The sequence below is a fragment of the Lutzomyia longipalpis genome, chromosome 2, assembly GCF_024334085.1.
Source record: "Lutzomyia longipalpis isolate SR_M1_2022 chromosome 2, ASM2433408v1".
Taxonomy (NCBI): domain Eukaryota; kingdom Metazoa; phylum Arthropoda; class Insecta; order Diptera; family Psychodidae; genus Lutzomyia; species Lutzomyia longipalpis.
In genome coordinates this window covers 1,962,606-1,985,498 of record NC_074708.1, presented here as the reverse complement: position 1 = coordinate 1,985,498, position 22,893 = coordinate 1,962,606, and the positions used below count along the sequence as shown (strand labels likewise).

Genomic DNA, 22,893 nt, shown 5'->3' with positions numbered 1-22,893 from the left:
AGTCAAAAACAAAGTTTTCGAAAATTTCGAACTCGAATTTTTCGAAAATGGCGACATAAATTTTTTTGTTATAGCTGACTTCAAGACCTTTCAAACAAAAAAAAAATTATGAAAATCTATGGATCCGTTCTCGAGATATGGCCTTCCAAACATTTCTTAGGGTATGACTTTTCAACTTTTCCCGACTTTGCGCGTATTTAAATTAATTCGTGTTTTAGTTTGCTCTCACAAAATTGGTACACTGAAAGAAACACAGCTCCCGTAAGCTTGGTCAGCTTACCAGTACATTTTTTTTAATTCCTCGAACAGGTTCTTAATCCCACGAAAATAACAACAATCACGTGAAGTCAGAATTATTATGCTTAAACTTCTTTCATTCTGCGTAGTTTTAAGGCTACAACTGGGTGCGAAGATCATACAAATTAGTGTTTTTGTGTCTGATCGCGTTGATTTTTTATTGTACATTCGCTCATTTTTTTACAGACTTGTCAGACTTTTTGTTGCTTCGAATTATAAATCATTCATTTTTTGTCTCTTTTGGACGCTTTATTGTTTATTTTGTATACAAGAGAACAATTTTGCACATTATGTACCTCTATGTACACACACACAATGTAGATAAAGTTTTTTTTACATCATTAATATTCTTTTTATTCAATGATCTTGAACTTGATGGCTTCAAAGACAAATTTTCCCAAATAAATGTGAAGAGTTGTTGACAAGGTGAAGATTTTTTTTCAAGTTCTTTAAATTTTGATAAATGTTTTCAGATTAAGGAAAAGAAAAAATTTCTTTTTTTGGGAAGAAAAATCTTTTTTTTTTCCTTTGAAGAATGATCATTGATCTTCACCATGTTCTTATCTTCGTGAATTGAAAAGTTTATTGAATAAAAATAAGGCCTTGACCTAAAAGAGCTATAAATAAAGAGATGAAAAACCGAAAACAAATTAAGAGAAGAATAATCCGAATATAGAATGAAAACGAAAATACGACTAAAAGGCATTTCACTAAATTACTTACTTTTTTAAAGCATTTTAAAAAAAATCATAAGGTCACAATACTGACCTCTTCAAGACGTGAGAGAGATCAATACAACCACAGATTTGTTTTTGCATATGAGAAGGTGAGAAGTCTTAATTTATTAAAGTAAAAAAAATCGATAAGTCAAAACTAGCTAAAACCAAATCTAGAGATCTCAAGGAAATTTCTTTGCTTCCTGTAGATCTTTGAGAACCGGTTCAAAATTATGTTGATTTTCGACAATAAAGTACATAATGTTCCAAAAGAATGTTTTACATTTTATGAGCAAAAATTACAGTTGGTGGTCAAAATAATATGAATCACAATTTTTTTAGGAAGAAAATTAAATATTACAACCAAAACGGTGAGCATTAAATTAAATAGGTACCTAACCTAATAATTAAGAAACCCTTAAAATTCGCTTAAAATTCTGAAATTTCAGTACAAAATTCAAAGATTTTCAATGGTTTCTTGGTCAGGAATGGAGGGAATGGAGAAACTCGTAACGTCGTAGATTTTCTTTTCAGTATAAACTTTACTTTTTTTAAAATTTCTAAGAATCCCTAACTTTGTAAATAAATATTCGGTTTTAGTTAAAACGGATTATCGATTAAGTTGAATAAAGAATTTGTAATTTACCTTTATAACTTACATATTCACAGAAGAGTTATGCTAATGTTCTAAATTGTATGACCAATGTCTGTACTTTACCTGTTGACATTTCACAATATTTGTTGGTTGACGCAGAACATCGCTCAAGGACAATTAACGCAGTTATATTAAAATTCTTAATTTGTTTTATTTGAATAGAAATCATGCAAAACCACGCTTTGAACATAAATAAAATTCATTAAAAAAGATTTATTTTTTTTTGTTTTATTTATACATGCGTGCAAGAGGTAGGAGACAGGTGAAATTTCGCAAAATTATCTTTGAAAAAATAAAGATAAAAGCACGAAGGCTTATTTTCTGATAAGAGGATTTTATCACAATGCAAACTTAATTGGAAAATAATCTATTTCTTTCCGTCTCAACATACATTTAATCACATTTATTTTCTGGGCAAAACTTTCAAATTCATCCCTCCCTCGAGAGCAGGAACGAAGCTTTTTACTTCATATTGAAGTTCCTTCAGATTCTGAAGTTTTTCACCAAGACGCAAATTGAATTTTGACATGATCAATACAATGCCAATTTTAGCTTGAAGTTTTCCCATTCGTAGCCCAATACAGGCCCTCGGGCCATCACCGAATGGCATGTATGTAACACCTTTCTGATTACCACCGTTTGAATTGTCCGAAGAAAATCTTTCGGGGCGGAATTCTTCAGGTTCTGGATAGTACTTTGGATCCATTTGAATTGCTTGAGCTGGAATGAAGATTCGTGTTCCTTTCTCAATGATAATATCACTTCCGGGTATTTTATAATCCTTTGCGCATTCACGATTGAGAACTGGAACTGGTGTATACATTCTAAGGGCCTCATCGATGCAACTTTCCAGATATTTCATTTCCATTAAGGAGTCATAGGTGATCTTCCCGTCGTACTTCTTGGTTACTTCGTCAATTTCTCTTTGAACTTTCTCCTGAACATTGAGATTCTTGGCTAGTTCGTAGAAGCAAAACGACATTGTAGTTGAGGAAGTTTCAAAACCAGCCAAGAAGAAGACATGAGCCTGAGCTGCTAGTTCATTGAATGATAGTCCTTTGTCACTGCCTGTTGGTTAAAGGATTAAAACGACACCTATTAATTGTCACTTAATTCAGCCAGAAAAGAAGTCAACTCACCATCTGATTGAATATTCCAGTCATCGCTATAATCAACTTTTCCTGTATTCTTCAGCTGAAGAAGAAGCTGCATAAAGTCCTTTCTGTGTACATTATTCTTTTCTCTGTAGTTCATTGTATCCTTCACCATTTTAAAGATGAAAGCTTCGTAATCATTATCCACTGATTTTATATTAAAAAACTTTCCAATATGTGGTAGAATGAACAGGCACGTTAATCGCAAAATATTCATAAACGTTGGATCAAAGAACTATAAAGAAAAAAAAAACCACAAACTTTTCACAAAAAAAATCTTAGGGGATACATCCAAATTCACTTTCGAACCTTCTTTCCCATCATCCTGAACGTGTCCTTAGGCTCAGCAATTGCATCACTTTCCAATCCAAAGGCAACTGATGCGATTATATTAGTCGTATAGCGAGCCATTAGATCGCGCATCTCTACTTCCTTGTTGGCATTCTTCATGAGATAAGCCTCCAAACTATTTCCACAGTCAAGAAAAGTCTGCATCATTCCCTTTAGTCGTCCAGATGTGAATGTCGGAGTGAGCTTTGCCCGTAAATTCTTCCACTTTTCACCACTTAGAGAGAAAAGATGTCCCGAAAGGGGGTCAATGTCCTCATTCATGTACACACCACGATCATGAAAATACTGAAAGTCTCTTATAAGGATGAGCCTTAAAAGTTCTGGATCGCAAACCATCAATGCGGGCTTTGTTGTTGCGTAGAGTCCAAGAATAGGTTCATCTGTTTGTTTGTAAAGATCCACAAAAAGCTCCGAAAACCGCTTCTTCAGCAAGAATCCATCCTTAAGGTTTCCAAATGGAAATACTGGCTTAAAGGATTTTATCTTCTTCCTATCCCAATACGAGTAGATGTGTTGAATGTAGAAATGCAGAGCAATAGCAATGCAACTGATTAAAAGCACAACGTCCAAAAATAAATTATCGAATAAAAGCCCCATGTTTGCGGTAGGAAGTCACAAGAACGACTGACTGAAGTCACTGCCTTGAGCTTTATTTATACTATGTATGTATATAGCGTAGAGAGATTGGAGTAGCATCAAATTTTGTGAGGAAGAAACGTGAAGAATAATGATGAATAGACATAAATTTTGTATCAAATACACGAAAAGACGAGCTCTTGATAGCTTTTTTTTTTGGGTGATTTTGTATTAGTATATAATTTGTGGTTTGTTTTATATAAAATTAACATGTAAATGCTTATCTTTAACCCCCTTATTTACCTACATTTTCTGATTCATTTAAACTAAATTTTTAATGAGTTCTCAGCATTACTGGGAGATTTTTATGTCTCTTCCTATTACTTATGGTCAAATGAATAAGGCTAAAAATAAGAGAAGTTTAGAATTTGCAAGAAAATTAAGGCAAATTGACAAGAGAGCTTAAAAATATGACAAAATTGATTTGACTCCGTAACATATTGTATGTACCTATACTAAAATAATTTCGAAATAATAATCTATTGAGGTACAAATACACGCACAAATATTTTGTTACGCCTACGGCTACATAATACATAATAATATAGAAGCTGTCTGCAAATCTGCTGCTGAGCGATTCGACTCTTTATTACGTGAGATATAGAGAGATAATTCATATCAGAATTTACAACATTTGCTACTTAATGTATTACCTTTCTTTATCACTGATAAGTTTGCTTTTCATTCACCCAGAAATCTGATTTCAATTAATCTTATCAAATATTTTTTTTTTTCGCGAACAAAATTAGAAAGAAGTTTTCAAAAGCTCAACACCTTGAAATGAAGGAGCTTTTCATGATTCTTTTCAAGATGGATACATTCAACTTTTTTTCAGTCAAGAAAATACTTGAAGTTCTTTAACTTGAAAGACATTATTTAATGGTTTTATTAATTAAAATAATTTTACATTGAATACATAATATTTATCATTAAAAAACTTAAATAAATCTTCCAATTTCTAATTTTTAAATAAAAATTGAATGAAGTTCTTTAAATTAATTATTCTTAATTCAAACTAATTTTTAATGTAAAAGATAATATTAAGTATTCTTTAATTCTAAATTAACATTATGGAAAGATAATTTTCTTGTATTTTTTATGTTAATTTAACAGCCAGAATATCGCTGAATCATGTTTGGAAAGATAGAAAAATTATATGGTTTTGTATACTCAATCAGAATTTCTATGATAAAACCTTATCAAAAATTCATTTTTATGCATTTTTATATGATTTTTTTTTATTAGTAAAGCTTCACAAATAGAGCAAAGCTAAATCAGCTCTTTTAGACTGATTTTCTTGGCAAAACTTTCAAATACATTCCCCCTTCAAGAGCAGGAAGCATACTTTTGACTTCGTACTTGAGTTTCTTCATATTCTGAAGTTTTTCACCAAGTCGCAAATTGAATTTTGACATGATCAATACAATGCCAATTTTTGCTTGAAGTTTTCCCATTCGTAGCCCAATACAGGCCCTTGGGCCATCACCAAATGGCATGTATGTAACACCTTTCTGATTACCACCGTTTGAAATATCCGAAGAAAATCTTTCGGGGCGGAATTCTTCAGGTTCTGGATAGTACTTTGGATCCATTTGAATTGCTTGAACTGGAATGAAGATTCGTGTTCCTTTCTCAATGATAATATCACTTCCGGGTATTTGATATTCTTTTGTACATTCGCGATTCAAGACAGGACCTGATGAATATTTTCTAAGAGTCTCATCGATGCAACTTTCCAGATATTTCATTTCCATTAGGGACTCGTACGTTATCTTTCCATCATGTTTCTTGGTTACTTCGTCAATTTCTCTTTGAACTTTCTCCTGAACATTGAGATTCTTGGCTAGTTCGTAGAAGCAAAAAGACATTGTAGTTGAGGAAGTTTCAAAACCAGCCAAGAAGAAGACATGAGCCTGAGCTGCTAATTCATTGAATGATAGTCCTTTGTCACTGCCTGTTGATTAGAGGATTAAAAGAATATTTTTTTAAGCAAATCGGTATGTTTTAAAGTCTTCAACTCACCATCTGATTGAATATTCCAATCATCGCTATAATCAACTTTTCCTGTATTCTTCAACTGAAGAAGAAGCTGCATAAAATCCTTCCTATGTACGTTATTCTTCTCTCGGTAGTTCATTGTATCCTTCACCATTTTAAAGATGAAAGCTTCGTAATCATTATCCACTGATTTGATATTGAAAAACTTTCCAATATGTGGTAGAATGAACAGGCACGTTAATCGCAAAATATTCATAAACGTTGGATCAAAGAACTAGAACAAAAGAAAGCACAAACTTCTCAACAAAGAATCTCAAAGGATATTTGTTTATAAGGAGTCCCACCTTCCTTCCCATTATCCTGAATGTGTCCTTAGGCTCAGCAATTGCATCAGAATCTAATCCAAAGGCAACTGATGCAATTATATTAGTCGTATAGCGAGCCATTAGATCGCGCATATCTACTTCCTTATTGGCATTCTTCATGAGATGAGCCTCCAAACTCTTTCCACAGTCAAGAAAAGTTTGAAACATTGCCTTTAGTCGTCCAGATGTGAATGTCGGAGTGAGCTTTGCTCGTAAATTTTTCCACTTTTCACCATTCAACGAAAAAAGATGCCCTGAAAGGGGATCACTGTCCTCATTCACATACACGCCACGATCATGAAAATACTGAAAGTCTCTTATAAGGATGAGCCTTAAAAGTTCTGGATCTCGAACCATCAGTGCTGGCTTTGTTGTTGCGTAGAGTCCAAGAATAGGTTCATCTGTTTGTTTGTAGAGATCCATAAAAAGCTCCGCAAAAGGCTTCTTTAGCAAGAAGCCATCCTTGAGATTTCCAAATGGAAAAACTGGCTTGATGGATTTTATCTTCTTCCTATCCCAATACGAGTAGATGTGTTGAATGTAGAAATGCAGAGCAATAGCACTGCAACTGATTAAAAGCACAACGTCCAAAAATAAATTATCGAATAAAAGCCCCATGTTTGCGGTAGTAAGTCACAAGAACGACTGACTGAAGCCACTGCCTTGAGCTTTATTTTTATATATAAACATACATAGACATAGCAGATTGAAGAGCATAAAATTTAAGAAGAAACGTGAAGAATAATGATGAACAGGCATTTTTTTTATTATATCAAAAAAGTATATATTTAAAATTACTCCTTTGTATGGAATATGTGTTTTTGCTGTGATTTTTTTTGTATTGTTAGGTGTGAAATTGACGTGTAGATGAGTAGTTGATGAGTTCAGTGTAACGACTTATTGGCTTAGAGATGCCTTCAAGTCCTTTTGCTGAACGATCAGAATCTTTAATGCAAAAAAAGTTTAGCTTTCAGCATTGAAAGATCCTATTTTTAAGATGAAAGTTCTTTAGGTAAACTACCTATCTATTTACTTAATTATCGAACTACATAACGTCTAGACTCAAACATATCCGAGATTAAGTTTAATTTCATTAAAAATCTTTCGTAAAATAATTAGCATAATTATTTAGTTTTGCAATTGAGTTTTTGAAATTCTCACACCTATTATTGCTGAATCACCCGTCATTCATTCTAAAAGATAAGTCTTCTGAAATAAGAATGAATAATTCAAATAATTTGCATTACTACTTTATTAAAATATCGTGCGTGTCATTTTCTATTAAGTTGTGTTTCTCCTTCTTGAAAAATAACCAATTTAGAATGTATACGTCATCAGAAGTATAAACAGAAATAGGGATAGAGGTTCTAAGATGGAGATCAATGGCATGAAATAGAATTGATCAAATTAATTTGCTTAAAAATAAAATGCTTTATTAATCTCCTTAAGAGTAATGTTCTGTAAACTATTAACTAATAACGATTAAAAGATTTGAAAAATTCAATTTTTTAAATCAGTTTTAATTAATTTTTGAAGTGAAAACAACAAAAGAACTGAAACAACAATGTTCTTTAATTTTATCGTGTATCCCATAATAGTACACTCTCCTCTACGTTAGGTAGTTATTTTTCTCAAGTAAAATATATTATCATAATATATTTTAACACTCTTTGCATTTTGCATTGCTTATTGCGTAATTATTATTATTTATTTATTATTTGTGATGAGGAGAATTTTTTCTTCACATTTTCCTTCGTGAAACTCGCATTTTAAGCCCCCCAATGGGGGCTGGAACGATGCTTTCTGGTGCATATTTTGGCATAGCTCCCTTTAGCTTCTCACCAAGGTGAACATTGAATTTTGACACAATTGTAGCTAAACCAATTCTTGCTTGTAGCTTCCCCAATCGTAGGCCAATGCAAATACGTGGTCCATCACCGAAGGGAAGGTAGCAAGAAGTATTGGTGGGTACTTGTCCATTGGTGAATCTTTCCGGTTGAAAATCCATGGGGTTGCTGTAGAATTTGGGATCGTAGTGAAGTCCAATGATTGGTATGAAAATTGCCGTGCCCTTCTTGATGATTGTACTCGTTCCGGGGATTTTGTAATCTTCTGTACATTCACGATTGAGAATTGGGACGGGTGGGTACATCCTCAATGTTTCATCTAGGCAACTATCCAAGTACTTCATCTCCATCACTGCATCGTACGTCCACTTTCCGTCATGCCTGCGTATTACTTGATCAATTTCCTCTTGAACCTTCTTCAAAATGTGCGGATTTTTTGCCAATTCGTACAAACAGAAGGACATGAGGGTTGAGGATGTCTCAAATCCCGCCAAGAAGAAGACATGAACTTGTGCAGCAAATTCACCAATAGTCAACTTCTTTGAATCCTCTAAAATTATTGCAAACACAAAAAAAAAGAATGTATTGCGTGTTAATTGAGTGAACTCGAGAAGATCAAATAAGACAACGCATAGATTGCATCTCTCAAACTAAATGAGCATTTACATGAAACTATAATTAATTACAAACATTGCATGCAGTCAATATGTTTATCATTTATCTTGCTGTTTGCTGAAAAAAATAGAAAACGTAAAATCTTTAATTACCTTTGCTTGAGACAAAATTCCAATCGTCACCATAATCAACTTTTCCTGTATTTCTCAATTGAAGAAGTAACTGGATGAAATCCTTCCTCTGAATACCACTCTTTTCACGATAATCAATTGATTGTTTCACCATTGAAAAGATAAAGTCCTCATAATCATTGTCAACTGTTTTCAAACTAATCATTTTTGCAACTTTTGGTGCCATGAGGAAGAGCATATTTCTCAAGCCATTCTTTAGTGTTGGAGCAAATACCTAAACAATTAATTTTTAGCTGTGTCATTAACATATAAAAAGGAGATTAATTCGTAAATATAATAAAATATTTCTTACCTTCCTTCCATTCATGCGGAAAGGAGCATTTGGTTGGACAATTGAATCTTCTTCAATGCCAAAACCCACAGAAGCAATCACCGTCGTTGTATACCTCGCCATAAGATCACGCATTTCAATTTCCGTCCCTTGATCTGCTTGAACATTAATAAATTCCTCAAGATTAACACCACAGTCAATGAGTGTCTGAAACATTGCCTTTAGACGTCCTGATGTGAAGGCTGGTGTCAATTTTGCACGCAATTGCTTCCACTTTTCACCACTTAGCGAGAAAAGATGCCCCGAAAGGGGATCCTTCTTCTCATTTACATACACACCACGATCGTGAAATGATTGAAAATCCTTTATGAGGATATTCCGGCATAAATCGGAATTTCGCACAAAGAGGATTGGACGAAAGATTGCATAGAGTCCAATAAAATCTTCACCACATGTTGATTCGTAGATATCACGCACAAAGTCCGTAATGGAGGTTTTGGCAAAGAAAACTGAAGAAAAATTCCCAAATGGAAATATAGGTTTGAGGCTTTTCACATTGTTGCGATCCCAAAAGGAATAAATGTATTTTATGTACAAATATCCAATGGTAATAAGAACTGTGATGACCACAGAGAGCTCAAGTGAGGTATTATCGAGGAAAATGCCCATTGTGGAGTAATGGGGGAAGTGCTTAGACTGAAATGAATCTGCACTTCTCTCTGCCCTCTACTTATATACTGTTTGGTTGCAAAATGAAAAATCTCTGTGTCATGCTCATGATAATCCTCTGTTAGACAGACTAATGCATAACTTTTTTGCGTTTTCCACGGGAGCACTTTACTTATGTATATGCCCAGCCTATGAGAGTCACTTTATATTCACGTGGAGAGATGCAATTCTCTCAATATTGCGGTAGGTTTAGAATAATTTTTAAATAAACAATTCTTTTATTATATTCATGATCATTACATTTGTTTATAAATTATCTTATAACTGAAACCAATAAATTCTGTATTAGAACACCATCCAGGAAGAATTACGAATTTTTCTTTCTTGGAATTACTTTAAAAAATAAAATTAGATAAAAATTTTTTAAAATGGTTTCCTAAAAAGAGGGCGTATGAAGTTCTTGTTCTAACGTCGCAAATAAACTTCACACTATAGATATTCATATCATCGTGATAAGGGAATCTTTCAAAGAGCAAGATCATTGTCGTTTCTACTATGTTTGTTATTTCTCTTTTAACAATTTTCATGGTATTTGTTTTCACTATAATTTGCACAATCATTTTAAAACAATTCTATTTACTTACTTATATAATATCTCAATCATGCACTCTAGAGACATTTTTTTTTAAAGAGATAAGACTCTGTACAACGATAAGAAATACTATAATTATTCTTGTTAGAACTGTAGTGATTTGAATTAAATGAAAGAAAGTGCTAAAAAGTGGCTTAGATTCTTTTCAAGGAGTGTTTATCTCAATGAAATTATTCGGATCTTCAGAAATATTCGCGATTATTCTATAAAATATTCGAATGATTTGATAAAAAAAATCAAAATATTCGTTTTTCGTCTCAAAATGGTTCAGATTGAGAAGCAGAAGGTTAAAAAAAAAATTTAATTCAATCCCCAAAAAGGACTAAATTCAAGCCAAATAGTAAATTTAACACAAAACATGCTTCCTGCCTGAAAAAGACTAAATTCAAGTATAAATTTTTTCAGTCCTATAATGGCAGAGATTTAAGGAACAGAAGCTTGAAAGTATTAATTCAAGTTTAGAAAGGGCTAAAAGTAGTAAATTCAAGCTTAAACGTGGTAAATACAGGCCTAAAAGTATTATTTAAATACAATAATTAATAATTTGTAAATAATGGTTTTTGAATCCAGAGAAGGCAAAGTTTTCAATCTCAAAAACTTTTAAGAAAAATGTTCAATTAAAGCATAAAAAAGTAGTTTTAGCCGAAAAGGGATAAGTTTTTTCCGATTTTATTCGGTTTCATATTTATCGGCTTTTACCAAGGGATTTTTATGGTCAATTAAAATATTGAGATCTTGGTAAACTAATATTCGAATGATTCGCCATAATAACCAAAATTTTCGTTAGATAAACAAACACCGCTTGATTTTTTTTTCTTAAAAGAAAAGTCTTTTAAATACAATAGAAGTTAATTGTTTAATTATTCGTGAATTTGTTGCCGAATTTTTGTATTCAATGGGGATTTATTTCGAGTAATATAACATAGGTAAAGACAAGATAATTTATGGGAAAGAAAATGTCTCGAAAAGAATATGTCTTTGTATGATAAGTTGAAAACAAATTAGATATTTTATTTTTGCTAAGCAATTTTATGAGATTTAAAATTATCTTTAAGTAGATTTTACCTAGTTTACATACCTATGTAAATAGTTAGAGAATGAATTTAAAAAAAATGCATCAGAATTTCAAAAAAGTTTCAAAAAATTGTGTCAAACAGGGATTCGAACTCATTTCATTTGACTAAAAGACCCATGTCTAGACACCCACGGCTATGAAGTGCAAGAAAGAAAATTAAAAACGATTAAAATTTTCAAAATAAAACAAACATTCATTAACTAATAAAATTAATTCCGCCCGAGATTTTTTAATTATTCCATTGCATAAATATGTATTTCACACCACTTAAATTATGTTAATTTATGCTGAAAAATCACAATACTGCAAATAACCCTTGTGAGGCATGTTAAGTGGTTATTAGTTGTGATACTTTTGGTTAGAAATGCAAAATATTTTAATCAGTTGTCAATCACAATTCATTGTAGATTGATTAACATTGATTGATTAATTGTTGTTGGATTAATTGTAGATTCTGGGCAACAATGTTCTTTGATGCTGAAGCTATTGGTGCAGTTGTGAGCTTCCTACAAGAAGCCACTCCATGCTACCTTCCCATCATGGCTTTAACTGATGATGCCAGTATTATTGGATTGCATGAGAGATTAATGCAGAGAATCCTTGCAATTGTTTGTCGTTTGATAACAAATAAGGAATCCGACGCGGAATGGATGACAAAGGATTATATGGCAAAATTAATTTATTCCAAATATTTAATTTCCATCCCAATGCTCTTTGACCTTTTGACCATCTATGGGCGTACAAATGCGGGTATTTTGGGTAAAATATTTGACACTGTGATGAAGATTGAGCCAAAGTATTTGATTGATCTGGAGAAAGCCATCAAGTTCACGGGGAAGACATTGGCATCGGTGCAGGAGCAAATGGATGTGGCGACAACGCGTGAGGATGTACAACTACTCAATGATCTCTGCCTCCATACGTTGGATTGTGCAGTGAGTATTGGTATTTTGTTGGATGTCTACCCAGAAGCGCGAGATATTTGCGTGGCCATTAACATGGAACAGACAATAACGAGTGTGTATGATAACTTCATACCATGTCTCTACAGAGGCATTTTCATGTATAACGAGAAATCGTCGTACTTGAACTTGATCAATAGAGCACGTGTGGAAATGCTCTCGACCTTCCGATCAATCGTAAATTCATTCATTGAGAAGATTTTGAATGAAAATCAACACACGAAGAAAACTTCCAGCAATTTGGAGCACGTTGAAGCTCTCTTGTCCATCTTTACGCTCACCCTGTCGGAAAATACCTTCGTGACGGACTACCAGCGACACTATCCCATTGAGAATGACATTGAAATTCTTCGACAAGCCTGCCCTAAAATGTGAGTTTATTCTTTCTTCTCTCTTTGGTTGAAACTAATGTTGACGCAAATTTACCTACTTGCGACTCAGAAAAAGACTAATTGTGACTCAAGTGTTTTTTCGCGACTCAATTTTTGTCTAATGTAGACTCAGTCTTTGCCTAAAAATGACTCAGTTTCCCCCATACCAAATTTCATCGAGATTGGCCCAGCCGTTTCGGAGGAATTAATGTACCACAAACAAATAAAAAGACTTTCTTTAATAGATCAAGATTCCATTAATAAGATTCTATTCGCTTAAAATATTCGTTGTCTTATTTTTTTAACGTTCCCTTAAGTTAAAACTCGCGGCTACATTAGGCATTTTATAGTACAGATTAGTTAAAAATTAAGTCAATATTAGGCAAAGACTGAGTCAACAATAGATAAAAACTGAGTCATCTTTAGGCAAAGACTGAGTCTACATTAGGCAAAAATTCAATCGTGAAAAGACACTTGAGTCACAATTAATCTTTTTCTGAGTCGCAATTAGATGGAGCCTTCTCTCTTTCCGGGTTTTGAGTTTTTTTTTTCGCGCCTCTCAGGGAAGATAATTTAAATATTTTTAATCAATTTTGGGTCAAGTGGCATCAAGTATTTATTTATTTTTCACACAAACAGGGATACGTTTAAAGCTGATTTCATTCTCCAAGCTTTTCTGTGTGCGGATGAGAATAATTTTGCAAAGGTCAATAAACCACCACAGCAGACAAATCACGTGAATGGTTTTGATAGTCTCGATGAGGAAGGTGCTTGTGCACTTCCAATTGAATCCGAAGCAGATAAATGCGTGGATATTGATGCACAAATTCAACTGGTGCAGGATATTCTTCCGGATTTGGGTGATGGATTTGTGAGGAAACTCCTTGAGCGCTATGATAATGCGGAGTCAGCCATTTCAGCAGTTCTCGAAGGGAATCTCCCACCGGATTTGGATGAATGTGACAAGGCTGAAATTTACATTCCTCCCGATCGGCAGGATCAGCTGTACCTGGAGACGGGTGTGCGTCGAATTAATGTTTTCGATGGTGATGATTACGATGTGAGAACGAGTGAAGCTCCAAGGGGGATAATTAAGACGGGAAAAGGCTTTCCGGGACAACCGAAGACTGTTGCAGCATTGCTCGATGATAAGAGTCACGTGAAGGAGTTGAAGAGTCGCTATGAGCAATATTCAATTGTTGAGGAGAACTGTGGGTATGATGATGAGTACGATGATAGCTATGATGCCCTCACGGAGAGTGAGTCGAAGAAGACAGCAAGGAAACCCCAATCAATGCGTGATGTCTTGGTGGATGAGATTGAGGAGGAAGATGAAGATGAGGATGATGAACAGGATGTTCAGAGTACTGAAAGACCTCCCAGGAAGAATCCGCTTGATTTCTGTGAAAATCCCGAAGATATCCGGGCGCGGTATGAGCAGAGGAGGCAGCAAAAGTTTGGTGGTACCAAGAAGAATGCCGACGTGGTGGGAAAAGCCAAAGGGCAGGGACAGACAAATGCTGTTCTTGCAAGTAGGCAAAAGAAGGAAGTTCATAAATCATCGAGGGCTAATCACAATCGCAAACAAGGAGCATCGTGGAAGAAGACCCGCGGAATGATCCCATCGTGAAAACAAAGAAATTTTTTATACAATTTTTTGGGAGAAAAATGAATGAATTAAAAGACGAAGGTGGTTTAATTTGAGATCCACACCACACAAAATGTAGCCGCCAGGTACAGGTAGATGTCGTATTTCTCACATATAAGACGAATCAAACTAGGTAAGACGTTTATATTTCTCTACACGTATCACGTGTAAATTACCCAAGCAGTTGCCTCGAGAAGGTAAGAAATGAAACGATAATAATTTTAAATTCACAGCACGAAACGGCTTGAAATACTTTAAAACTCAAGGGGTGTTTATCTCAATGTAATTATTCGGATCTTCAGAAATATTCGCAATTATTCCATAAATTATTTGAATGATTTGATAAAGAAATCAAAATATTTGTTTTTAGTCTCAAAATAGCTCAGATTGAGAAACAGAAGTCTAAAAAATATTTAATTCAATCCCCAAAAAAGACTCAATTCTAGCCGGAAAATTGTAAATTTAACCCGAAACATGATTAATTCAAGCCTAAATATGACTAAATCAAAAACAACAAATATTTTTTAGTCCTTAAAAGAAATTAGTAAATGAATACTTAATATTTATTTGTGATAAGTTAAAAAGAATAGTTAAATGGCAGATATTGAGGAACAAAAGCCTGAATCTCAGAGATTCAAGTCTAGAAAAGACAAAAAAAAGTAGTAAAGTTAAGCCGAAAAATTGTAAATTCAACCCAAAACGTGGTAAATTCAACCCAAAACGTAGGAAATTCAAATCTAAAAGCATTTTTTGGTTTTCAGCCCTAAAAAGACAAAATCTTCAATCTCAAAAAGCTTTAAAAAAAATTTAATTAGAGCCTAAAAAGTAAGATTTTTTTATTTTTATTCTGTTTCATATTAGTCGGCTTTTAACAAGGGATGTTTCTGGTGAATTAAAATACTTAGGTCTTCGTAAATATTCGAATTATTTGCCATAGTAATCAAAATATTAGACAGATGAATACCCCATGTTAAAATTCCATTTGCAATCAATTCAACTGAAATTCTTACTTGAAATGAGGTTGATCTATTTAAATTTGTTTTATTTTCAATGTCTTTTGGAGTTAGTTTGTGTAATTTCTGAGCTTTTCCTCTTTATTTTCTTTTCATAGACTTCTTTCCAAATTAATTCTATAGGACTAATATGCTAAATTAGAACGATAAAAATGCCGGATTTTTCAATTAAAATGAGAGACTGTCATAGCGCAAGTTATTTCTTTTATGTTAAAAATGTATAAAATTATGCTTTTCCAGCTTTACCTTATTCTTTCATTGAATTATCTAATGTAGTTTTGATCCTGATTAGATTTATTTTGCATTCATGGCCTTTTAGAATTCATTTAAATCTCTCGAGAGGTTTTACGGTCCCATCTTTAGGTCAGAAAATTATGCTTTTGGTCAGAAGAATATTCCGTTTTGGTCGGAAAAATGTTTCAATTCAAAGAGGAATGTTCCATTTAGTTAGGAAAATCTGCCATTTTGATCAGGAAAATATGACATTCGCTCAGGATAATTAGCAATTGATCAGTGAAACGGGTTCATGATAAGATGCCCGAAAACCACCTGGAAAAATCTATGAAAAATATGAATTTGAAGCAATCCAGCCTGACTAAAGAAATTCTATAGTTTTGATTGTGAAAACTTAAGAAATTTTATATTTTCCTTAAAAAAAAATTAAATTTTTCTTAAGAAAACTGTAGAAGTTCTTAAGAAGTTTTTTTTAAAGAAAATTTATGACATTCTTAAGAGATCTTAAGACAGATACTACAGCTACTGTAAGAACATTTTGTTCTTATACAAAATAAAATCAAAAACTTGGTTTGAAACCATTTTATGGACCTTAGTTCAAAAGCCGCACAATTAAAAAACGAGAAAGAAGAAGAATTTTTACCCCCTCCCCCCCCCCCCCCGTCGAACAAATTCAAAAGTAACCCCCCCCCCCTAAAATTTGGTTCTGGCTACGCCTTTGATCAGAATAATATTCCGTTTTGGTCAGTAAAATCGCCCAGGATAATAAGCAATAAATCAGGAAAAAAAAGACGTTGGTCATGAAAATATGACTAAAACGGAATATTCTTGTGATCAAAAGCAGAATTTTCTGATCAAAAGATTTGATCTGAGTTTTTAGGGGCTCTTGAAGACTCCTTATGCCTCATTTTAACATGGAAAATGTTGAGTTAATCATATTTATGCTTCAGTATGATGCTCATACACAGAGTATCTTCTATACTGCTGAGGAAGAGTCCGCTTTTATACCTGGGCAATGATGGTGGTGTGTGAGTGTTTTTGTGAATTCTCTCGCATCTCTTGTGCACTCACCTTTGGCGAAAATTTTACAAGAAGCCCACCTCGAGACAGAGCGCGCACAGAGGCTCCCACAGAGTTGTTTTAATGTCAGTTGGTCGCGAGTATTGACGGAGGTAACACGTGGCACATTGAATTGAGCGCAATCCCCTTGCAGCATCACATCTTCTCTCAATACATACTCTTTTGATGATCTTTGCGAAGTTTTAAATGTGGAAAATTTCTTCTGATTGTTGGAGTTTTTAATTTAGGTGCAAAAAAAAGTGTTTTTGCTACAAAAATTGAAAGGAAATAATGTGTAATTAGGCAATTTTTTTGTGTATCAGTGGTGTTGACTTTTTTTCACTCGCGCAGAATTTCATTTGTAAAGTGTTGTTGGTGTATGAATTGGGTCACATGTTTGGAACCCAAATATTTTGCTAAAAAAAAGCGAAGTTAAATATTCTGGCAAAGAGACAAAAATAATGAGAATTTCGGGGGAAAAAAGAATTAAATAAATTCTGGTGATAAATGGAAAATTTGCAAATTAAAAGAGAGGGAGAACAAATTGTGCGCAAAGGATGGTTTACTCAGAAAGTTAATTCATATGTGAGAGGTGTTTAAGTGAAATTAATAAAATTTGTGTGCAGGAGGTTGTTGGGTGTTCTTGGAGTGTTGTGTTCGTTTTCCAACCAAAGTACTTCTTCTTCTCTATAAAGGGGGTCAATCGTGCCTGTGCATTTTATATTTCTGCTGCCTTTTTTTGTCCCATATGTTGTGTTCTTTTCGGTGTTGAATGGTGAGTGCGAGAAGTATTCTTTTCGTTTTTTTTCATGCTTCACATATTTCTCCATTCTTTAATACCCAATTTATCCCTCTTTTGTGGACATACTATATGTGGACAAAGGGGGAAAAAATGGTGCCAAAAGTGCTCCCAAAAACGTATTTCTAAACTCATTGGGTTTCATTGAAAGAATAAAATTTCTTCGCGAGTTTGCTTTTGTGTGATCGCAAAGAGCCGTATGGTTAAAAGTTAATTCAGAGTAAATTCGCTGATCACGTTGGTTGTAATATACGGTTAATCTCACACCAAATGATCACGTAATTTTACCAAACAGACAAACCTCTCAATTCACAAACATCATGTACGTACACAGATGTGGATGGACAGTGGGATAAGTCACCAAAACATTTAGTAGAACAAATTGTTCCGCTTTCCAATAAATAAGAGAAGAAAAAAAAAGAGTTAAGTTGATATTTATCAAAGGGGAGTGAAAAGTTTCTACATGAATGGTGTACTCGACCAGCTGAGTATGAGCAGCAATCCTTAAGTGGTTTGTGTTGTGGATTTTTAAGTTTAAAGAGTGAAAAGAATAGTTTCGAGGTGGTTTAACCAGTTGACTCATTTTGCATTTTATGCATCTTATTTTCACTTTGATTCAACACTATAAGAGATTCTTCCATCCACTTCCAACGGGCAGGAAGTGAATGTTGTTTTTCTCTCTCTTTTCTTTTCTTTTGCCAACATAGGTATAGTGGAGAAATGGTACACATTGGCATTATGACTATAATTACTCACCAGCGTCACCATTGATCGGTTGACCTTAATTGAGTGTGAATTCAATTAGCATTTTCATATAAATGGAATTCTTCTTCTTGTACTATTTAATTTTTGTCTGTCTCTCTCTCAGAAGTTCTTTTGCAAAGCAAAACTTTGTGCACTTTACTTGGCTCTGTTGACTTCTCACTGGCTTTTTACGATCTCCATCCATTGACCTTTTCCTCAATATATATGTAGGTATGAACAAATCACACCAGAGAGAAAGAAATTGAGGTGCAACAGTTTTTTTTTACTTCTTTATATTGGTTTTCTTCAACCTGGTAATCCTTGAGTTTAGCATTTCATGTTTTCTTACACATATAGTATTTCTTCCTCCCTCTCTGTCTCTGGGAGTGATTCAAGTGAGGCACTCCTAGGGCTTTCAATGTTTATCATCCATTTTCAATGCGTACCACTTGAGATGCGGTGAATGTGGATTATATACGGTGGAAAATAATACGACATACAGGGTGGGACAGTGAGCTCAATTCAATTCAATTTTCGCAATCTTTGACATATAATTCTTTTAATTAAAAGTACTTCATCAGAAGCTCAGATATTCGGTCAAATTCACTAGTCAGACAGTCTTAAAGTTTTTTTTTTAAGTTTTCTGAAGATTCATTAGGTTTTCTAAAGAATATCTTAACTTTCTTTAAGAAAAAACTTAAAATTTCTCAGGAAAAATTAAAGATTATTAAGTTTTCTTACGGGAAACTTAATATTTCTTAAGACGAGCAAATTGCATATTTTTTATGATTTTTACAAATTTCTATGTCCGAAAGCGATCAGAAAAAAATTATCGAAAAATGAACATTTAGCCCGATTCAACCTATCTAAAGATGTCTTAAGTTTCGCTTAAGAAAACTTAAAAATCTTTAATGTTTCTTAGAAAATCTTAAGTTTTTTTTTTTTAAATAATCTTAAGAAATATTATGAAAACTTAAGGTATTCTTCAGAAAACTTGGAGAATATTAAGAAAACTAAAGTCTTTCTTAAGGAATCTTAAGTCTGTCTGATTAGTGAATTTCACCCATTGTGTAAAAAAATCTAAAAAAAAATTAAGCGGGTGTTAAGTGTGTGGGAGGATTAATTTACAAGAAGTTTTAACATAAAAATCGTTTCTACAGAGTGTCAGAATTTCAATGTTTAAGCTATTCTATCAGCAAAAAAATCTTTTGACGATTTTTATTTTATTTTGTTGGGAAATTCTTTGAATTCTTCTGAAAAATCTATATTTTTCTTAGCGAAACTTTCCATGTTCTTCTTCTTCTGCACTTTAAATTTGTACGGCTGTTGGATTCCTTCCGGATCCATATAGCCACTTTCCATGTTAATAGCAAGATTCTTCTCTTTTGGCAGCCAGTTAGAAAATTCTTGTTTTTTTAATCAGCCAAAATATCAGACAGATTTTATTTTAAAGAAAATTATTTCTTTTTATCAGTAACCATTTATTATTCTTACAGAATTTCTTTGACAAAGAATTTTTAAAGAAACATTGAGAGTTTTCTAACGGAATAAAATTATACAATGGAATCTTTATTTGTTGACAGAGTGGAAAATTTTTTGTCATCAAATAATGATTCCACTCTATCATCTTATTCCGATAGAGAATTCTGAATTATTCCCGAAAAATTCCTTTTCTTTTAGTGAAATTCGTTAAGAATAAAAAAAAAATTTTCAATACACACTCAAAAATTCTTTGAAGAACAAAATCCCAGCTAAAATGAACAAATTTAATGAGAAAACTAGAATATTGATAAATTGTAAAATTAACACAAAATGAATTAATTCAAAAATTTAGCTGATTCATCACCCTGTATAGAGCTTCTCGTGTATCTCCTAGAAGCAATGAAATCTTATATTTATATACAATGCAGAGTGATGTAGTTCATTGGCTCTTTAATTAATATACAATTGCAATGCATTTGCACACGATGGTGACACAAAAATTAAACTCAATCTTATGTAACTGTGAGCATTTTCGCAGAAAAAGACTCCATCATTGCTCCATGAGAGATTTTTTTTTATCTCACAGATAGGTGTCACAAGGTGGTGAAGTCTGCAACAATGAGCTGAAGGGAGAAGGGGGAGGGGAAAAGCCAAAAATAAAAGAAGATTTTTGCACACGTGAATTAGTTGAGAAAATGATTCTGTGTGTCCATCAAATTATCACACAATGCCCCCTTTAGCAGAAGAGTGGTCAGAATAAAAATAAAGAGAGAGAGAGAAAGAAAAGATGAAGATTTTATTAAAGGTAATATTTCTGGTGTTCTCACAGGCACACCACTTTCGGGAGAAATCATATTGCGAAATAGAACTTCTTCTTTGCCTTTCTTTGTGGTGTTGTTGTGGCCATTTTTATGGGAATAACAGCGCATCTCATAATAATGATATGCATTTTAATACATAAAAAAATGCGAGAATAGGATTTGTGAATTGAGATGGTTTTAATTCTTGAAAAAATATTCCTACTATTATTATTATTATACAAGAATAGCCATAATCATTAACATCGCGTATATCTTCTATTGTTTTGAGCAACTATAGTTTTGCGAGAAGCAATAAAATTATTTATTATTGCACTGGCTGAATAACGATAAGGAAACAAAAGAGCATCAAACTCAACCTATGCGGTGCTTATTAGAGGCTGAAAGAAACATTAAATCAAAAATAAGATTCTCAAAATTATGTTCTCTCTTCTAGGTCAGTTTTATCATTTAAAAGATTCATTAAATTTGGTAAAAGAAAAATATATTTTTTTATAATTCAATTCTTTTAGATCTTGCTGAAAATTCTTAATCTCACGATTAAGAAGTAAAACAACTTTTAATGTTTTTTTTTTCTAAAAATTCATTTTGCGGAACTCCGAATATTCGAATCATCCGAATATTTCTGAAGATCTTAATGTTTGAATTCACATGAATATCTTTTGTTAGAAAATGAACAACCCAAAACCGAAAAATAAAATCAAAAACGTATTTAGGATTTTTTGGTTTGAATTTAGTCTTTTTTGGGATTTTTAAATATATATTTTTTTAAACTTTTGTTCATCAATCTATGCAGTTTTTGGGCTGAAAACTAAAAAATTATCGGCATGAATTGTCTTTTTTTTTTGGTTACATTTACTACTTTTTGGCTCTCTTGTTAGCTTTTAAAAACAGAACAAATTGTTAAAAAAATTAAAATATGACATTTTCATTAGATGTATCGTTTAATTAAAACTCGCAGCTACATTAGGTATTTTGTAGTACAAATAAGTTAAAAATTGAGTCAACAAAGGCAAAAACTGAGTCATGATATGAAATTTGAGTCACAAAAAGTCTTTTTTGGCGTCACGATTGAATAGAGCCTTTAGCCATTTAATGAAAATTTAAGGTTATTTTTTTAAGTCTTCTCTAAATGAAAAATTCAAAAATCCCTCTAAAATGTTAATTTAAAATTTTAAAATTTAAAATTTAAGTGTTTTTATGCTTGAATTTAACATATTTTTTGGCTTAGACTTATATTTAATTTTCCTTGGCGAATCATCCGAATATTTGCGAAGATCCGAATAATTTCGTCCAGATAAACTCCCCTTGATAATTGCTCTTGGGGTAATCTTAAAAAATACATTTATTTTCTTTAACAAATAATTAACAAATAGATTTTGTGACTTGCGAAAAATTCTCCCTGAAAAATAAATTGCCAAATATGTTTTTTCCCTCAATGTTTTCGTACAGCCTTTCAATGCAAGCGGGTACCATTGAGAAATGGCAAATTATTTAATTTTAGAGAGAAAAAATATAATTTCTGGTTTCAATTCCATTTTCACGCAATAGAAACCCAGAATTATTGTATTTATGTGGTGGAGTGCATCTCACAGTCATTGAATTTAAATCATTCAATCGTGATGTCACCATAGAGTTTTCCCACCGCCCAATGTTTAATACAAGAAGAGACCCACAAATTACTCAATGTTGGTAATTGGTTAATTTTTCTTCTTTTGTTAATTTTACCCTAAAGTGCTTCAACCGTAATGACTACAACTGTGTCCCCTTTGGTGGTATGTACATAGGTACACATATAAATTAAATAAAAGTGCCATAAATTATCATTTAGAGTTCCTTTTTCATGTTTTAACCGCATAATGTAGAAATTTCTTTTTTTTTTTCGGGAAGAAGAAAAAGCAAACTCGCTTTGAAGCTTAATGTCTGTTTTTCTTCTTTTCTTTCCAATAACAAAAAAAAATAAACTTTCAGTTTTCTTCTCATGTTGCGGAGCGAAAAAAAAATTGTGCATGCGAAAACATGATATTGGCATTATGTTTGTGTCACTTATGTTGAATTAGGAGGCATGTCACATGAGAAAATATGTATTTTCTTCTTCCACAAGTTAAATATTGCAAACAATGAAGGTTTAAGAAGAAAAGACATTGCGCTGTGCGAAGGCGAAAAAAAAGTGGAATAATGAGGAGAGAAAAAAAAGAAAGAAAAGGTGACAATATGCACAGAAGATCCGCAAAAGCTCATGAAAAGTTGACTTGTAAACCGGCGCGCGAT

At 32.9% G+C, this 22,893-nt stretch overlaps 4 protein-coding genes across 4 annotated transcripts in view; 1 reads left to right on the top strand and 3 right to left on the bottom strand.

The window, feature by feature from the left end:
* LOC129788554 (uncharacterized) overlaps window positions 1-22,893 on the top strand; it is a 44,534-nt gene that overhangs the window by 4,659 nt on the left and 16,982 nt on the right. The gene's annotated exons all lie outside the window — the stretch shown is intronic.
* On the bottom strand, window positions 1,876-3,990 carry LOC129788566 (probable cytochrome P450 6d5). Its single transcript, XM_055824748.1, has 3 exons — window positions 3,132-3,990; window positions 2,808-3,057; window positions 1,876-2,736 (listed from the first exon to the last, which is right to left on the bottom strand). Exons 1-3 carry the CDS (start codon window positions 3,768-3,770, stop codon window positions 2,072-2,074), a joined length of 1,554 nt encoding a protein of 517 aa, XP_055680723.1. The 5' UTR covers window positions 3,771-3,990; the 3' UTR covers window positions 1,876-2,071.
* On the bottom strand, window positions 4,666-6,798 carry LOC129788563 (probable cytochrome P450 6d5). Its single transcript, XM_055824746.1, has 3 exons — window positions 6,152-6,798; window positions 5,832-6,081; window positions 4,666-5,763 (listed from the first exon to the last, which is right to left on the bottom strand). Exons 1-3 carry the CDS (start codon window positions 6,788-6,790, stop codon window positions 5,093-5,095), a joined length of 1,560 nt encoding a protein of 519 aa, XP_055680721.1. The 5' UTR covers window positions 6,791-6,798; the 3' UTR covers window positions 4,666-5,092.
* On the bottom strand, window positions 7,407-10,331 carry LOC129788564 (probable cytochrome P450 6d5). Its single transcript, XM_055824747.1, has 3 exons — window positions 9,118-10,331; window positions 8,787-9,039; window positions 7,407-8,569 (listed from the first exon to the last, which is right to left on the bottom strand). Exons 1-3 carry the CDS (start codon window positions 9,763-9,765, stop codon window positions 7,914-7,916), a joined length of 1,557 nt encoding a protein of 518 aa, XP_055680722.1. The 5' UTR covers window positions 9,766-10,331; the 3' UTR covers window positions 7,407-7,913.